Source organism: Plectropomus leopardus, unplaced genomic scaffold (genome assembly GCF_008729295.1).
Source record: "Plectropomus leopardus isolate mb unplaced genomic scaffold, YSFRI_Pleo_2.0 unplaced_scaffold14802, whole genome shotgun sequence".
In the NCBI taxonomy this organism is placed as follows: Eukaryota; Metazoa; Chordata; class Actinopteri; order Perciformes; family Serranidae; genus Plectropomus; species Plectropomus leopardus.
The window spans coordinates 1-4,038 of NW_024615838.1; the positions used below are offsets into that span (position 1 = coordinate 1).

Here is a 4,038-nt window from a genome sequence, read left to right on the forward strand (position 1 = left end):
CTCCTGCGGTCCAGGCTCCTGTTGTTACCCCCTCTGCTCCTCCTGCAGAGGTACACTGGATCTAGTACTTATAATCGCTTCCTTAAATAGTACAGTGTGATGCACAGATGCCTCTTTGCAGTGAAAAATTCCTAAAACAGAAGTAATTACAACTTGAAATTTAGAGTCCTGCAAAGATTTAATGCACCTCATTCTGTTACTCCTTCAGACCTCTGGAGGCTTCGTTCTGGAGTCCGTGGGCTCCACTGCTGCGCCGACAGTGGCATCTGCTGCTTTTGTTCCCGCAGAGGCTGCCCCACAGGTAAACACTCAAGTTCAACTCAGGCCTTTTTATGCCTCCACGTCTGTGATTGCAGTAGCCAGAGGAAGTATGTTTTTGGATTGTACGTCCATTCTCATCAATCATCAAATCTTAAGAACGCCTTGAGGAAATGTCTTCAAATTGGCACAAATGTCCACTTTGACCACAACAATCTGATCAGTTCATTCGTAAGTCAAAGGTTCACCGTGACCTTGCATCCTTGTCATTCTCGTGAATGCGATTTCTCAAGAAGGTTGTGAAGAATTGACCACAAATTTGGCACAAACATCTACTTGGATGTAACAATGAACTGAGTAGAACTGGTTGAAGGTCAAATGTCACTGTGACTTTGCAAAACATGTTTTTGGCCACAACTCAAGCATTCCTATGCTAATTGTGACAAAAAAACACAGAAATATCTAATAGGATAAAGTGATAAAGTTATGACATTTTATATCCCAAATGTCAACTTCACTGTGACAGCATTATGTTCTGCAAAAACACCTTTCTGGCCTTTACTCCACCTCATATGTTAGAGACATTCTGGTCAGATACTGACTCTTTGACACTAATCTTGAGTGCCCACCTTGAAACTTTGCTGATTGTATAAATCGTCTGTGCTGAGGTTGGGAAGGTGTGTGTAAAGCTTGTGTTTGTGTTTTGCCAGACATGGATGTAAACTGTAACTACAGTACAACCATGAGGTGGTAATTGTAGTTTTACCTGCAGTTACATCCTACTCTTTTTGTCTGTTTGTGCACTCAGCTGTCTGCGGGAGCGGACAGTGCTCTGGATGCTCTTTCAGATTCATTAAAGGATATCACACCTGCACCTCAGCCTGCCCCAGTTCCTGCAAAAGACATTGTTAAGGTAGCCAGCTTGCTTCAAGAGCATTGCCTGCCTTGAAAAGAGAATATTTTCACTGTCAGAGTTCTGAAGGAAAAAGTCAGCTTCAGTTGCCCTGATGTGTGTGGTTGTTTCAGGAGAAAAAAGTCGTTGAAGAGAAGCTGATTAAGATGGGAGAGAGAGATGACACACTGCCACCAGAGTATCGACCCACTGAGGAGGATCTCAAGGTAGGATTTGTCCGTCATTTTCGTCCAGATCAAATTATCTCTAATTTTCAGATGGTCAGACAGTTATGTTTCCCAGACGATCCTAATGAATTTGGCAGTCTCTGATGTTTGCCTATAATACAGCCTCTTAGTCGTGTTAATGGATAATTTATGTTTTGGTAAGCAGCTACTGTGAGTTTATGTGTTTTGTGGGTAAACTATAAGAATCAAATGGTTTCTATATTTTTGTTTGAATGCCTTTGAAGGAACAACGAGGAACATTTTTAACTAATGCAACAGAAGATGTTACAAAGAAAGAAGGCATTGTTCTTCATGTGATTGACAGTTTTAAACTTTGAATCTGGGGCAAAAATATAAATTCTTTTTTTTAGAAGTATCAGTTTTACTTTGTGTCTAATGTGCATCTTTTTTTTCTTCAAGAAAATGGCAGAAGAAAAAGCAAAAGGAGATGCAAAACCCAAGGAGGTAAAACTGCACACACTCATAAAATATGACGGTGGACAGACGAGCACAGTTATATGATCTACACACTGTGTATATACAACTTGCAGACAGTTTGTTTTCCTGTCTTTCTGCAGAAGACTATGGATGATAAAACAGCTTTGGACTTGCTGTCCAGTGACTTTGCTGCAGCGTCTCAGCCCGCTGCTGCGTCTCAGCCCGCTGCAGCGTCTCAGCCCGCTGCAGCAGCTGCATCCTTTGCAGCCACATCAAAGCTGGAACCTCCTGTGCTGGACTCAGCGCCCCTGAAGGTAGCACCAATAGCGCTAGTGATAGTCATAGTGAGAAAAGCACAAGTGTAACACAAGTTTTGCACATGGTTGCTTGCTGAAATTGTTATTGAGACACTTTATGAACCATAATGACAGTCCAAATGTCTGCTCTGAAAAAGGCCTGTTTTGTGCAACTGTATGTAGTGCCCACTGCTGTCATGTGTCAGGACCGCACTTCCCAGAAATCACTTCAAACAATTGCTTTCTTTGGATGCTCTGTTGATTAAAAGAGCTGTATGAGCCGCTAACGTCTGCACAAGGCTCTCACCATGGAGGTGGCAGAGCCAGCGGCTAGCAGCTAATTTTGCCAATAGGTAACGGTGCTGGCAGCACAAGAGTTACTCTTCTGGGATGAATTCATGGGTAGGGACAGTGTGTGGCATGGCTGTATGATGAGGTGCAGAGCGGTGATGATTAGCAAGCCAGTAGGGTACATATGTGCACCAACATGCATGCATGGCCGGACTGTCTACCACAAAGTACAGAGAAGCTCAGATTATAACACACACAGCTGGGGTTTGACTTCATTCACTGCTCAGTAGGCCATTACTCTACTGTAGCTTTACATAGCAAATAGCAGTTTGCTGCTATATTTATGTTGCATACAGCTATTTTAGGTCTTATACATACAGTCTTTAGCAATACTGGACTCAAAAACAGCAATGTAGTGAGTAGGGTGTATAATAGTTACTGAAATGAGAATTCATTTATGCTGAATTGTTCCAGATTCTAACTTAAACAACAGCATTAGTTCAGTACATTAATGCATCATGATCTCACTGTGTTTAAGTTTGTTTATTGTTAACTTTTCTCTCCCAGCCAATGCCTGGTCCTGTCCTGGATTCCCTGTCTGGCACGCTGCTCCCAGAAGCCCCAGAGTTCCAATCTAAGACCGAAAAACCAAAGGTAAAAAGAAAATGTGTGTGAGATCAGGATTTGAGGTTGCACCATCAGAGGACATTATATTTACAGTTAAAGACTAACAGCAGGTCAAACGTACATGCAGAGTTTGACATCTAATGTTAAAAAGCTGCTGTTGACTAATGGCAGTTCATAAGTACTGCTGTTGTTAGTGTTTGTTGTTACATGGCGCCCTCTGCAGGTTGTTTACTAGCACTTACCGTATCAGTGGGTACCTCCTCATGGAATGGTTGAGCCTAACCGAGGTGTCAACTTTGTTACAGAGCAAGAGCAAGTCAAAGTCAAAGGCTAAAGTAAGAAAACTGCCTGCTGCATGAGGACAAAAAATCAGTTGCATATGATGACAGACTGAATCTGTGTGTTTCTGTTTTAACCAAAATAAAAACAAATATCTCCATCGGCGGAGCCTAAAGCTGCATGTGATGCCCTCTCCTGTCTCTGCTTCAGCTGATGTTAATTCCTTCAAATAATTACATCAAACCTGCAGAGCTATTGCATGTAAAGGCACCGCTCCTTCTTTTCTTTTACATGTTTGTTTTTTTTAACTGTAACCTTGTATTTCAGAAACATGCAGAGGTGCCTTCTGCCACTGATCAGCTACCAGCTCAGCCAAGCTCAGACGTCGTGCCAAAATCTACAAAGAAGGGAGGAAGGAGCTAGACCACTAAGTACGGGTTGTTCTCAGCGTTTGCACAACTTTCCTTGATAAAAGATGCTCAGTATCGACAAAGATGTTTCCACTGACTGCTGATTGTGTCTCGTGTTGCAGGTTGTCGGCACAATTTGTTCTCCCGGCCACAGGGACGCAACGGTGAGGGAGCTGCTCTCTGGATAGTAATTCTATTTTTATAAATCGAGAATGTATACTGGGTGAAAGATAAACCGAGACATGCCCATAACATTTGCACAATACACACACGCACACACACACACACACACACACACACACACACACACACACACACAC

At 42.6% G+C, this 4,038-nt stretch overlaps 1 protein-coding gene across 2 annotated transcripts; it reads left to right on the plus strand.

Annotated features, from left to right (window-relative positions):
• The first annotated feature begins 166 nt into the window (after positions 1-166).
• On the plus strand, positions 167-3,917 carry LOC121964251 (calpastatin-like). 2 transcript variants are annotated; one of them, XM_042514467.1, is made up of 9 exons: positions 167-301; positions 1,067-1,171; positions 1,285-1,377; positions 1,798-1,842; positions 1,956-2,129; positions 2,970-3,056; positions 3,335-3,364; positions 3,636-3,739; positions 3,841-3,917. In XM_042514467.1, exons 1-8 carry the CDS (start codon positions 182-184, stop codon positions 3,729-3,731), a joined length of 750 nt encoding a protein of 249 aa, XP_042370401.1. In that variant the 5' UTR covers positions 167-181; the 3' UTR covers positions 3,732-3,739; positions 3,841-3,917. The 2 variants fall into 2 exon arrangements, with proteins under 2 accessions (XP_042370401.1, XP_042370402.1); XM_042514468.1 differs by lacking the exon at positions 3,335-3,364.
• Positions 3,918-4,038: the final 121 nt, after the last annotated feature.

What these genes read in the sequence shown, in the direction of transcription:
- LOC121964251 (XM_042514467.1), top strand. Translation starts at nt 182, where the DNA reads ATGCACCTCATTCTGTTACTCCTTCAGACCTCTGGAGGCTTCGTTCTG. An exon ending in CCACTGAGGAGGATCTCAAG is followed by an intron (nt 1,378 to 1,797) that starts GTAGGATTTGTC and finishes TTTTTCTTCAAG; the next exon opens with AAAATGGCAGAAGAAAAAGC. An exon ending in AGTCAAAGTCAAAGGCTAAA is followed by an intron (nt 3,365 to 3,635) that starts GTAAGAAAACTG and finishes CTTGTATTTCAG; the next exon opens with AAACATGCAGAGGTGCCTTC.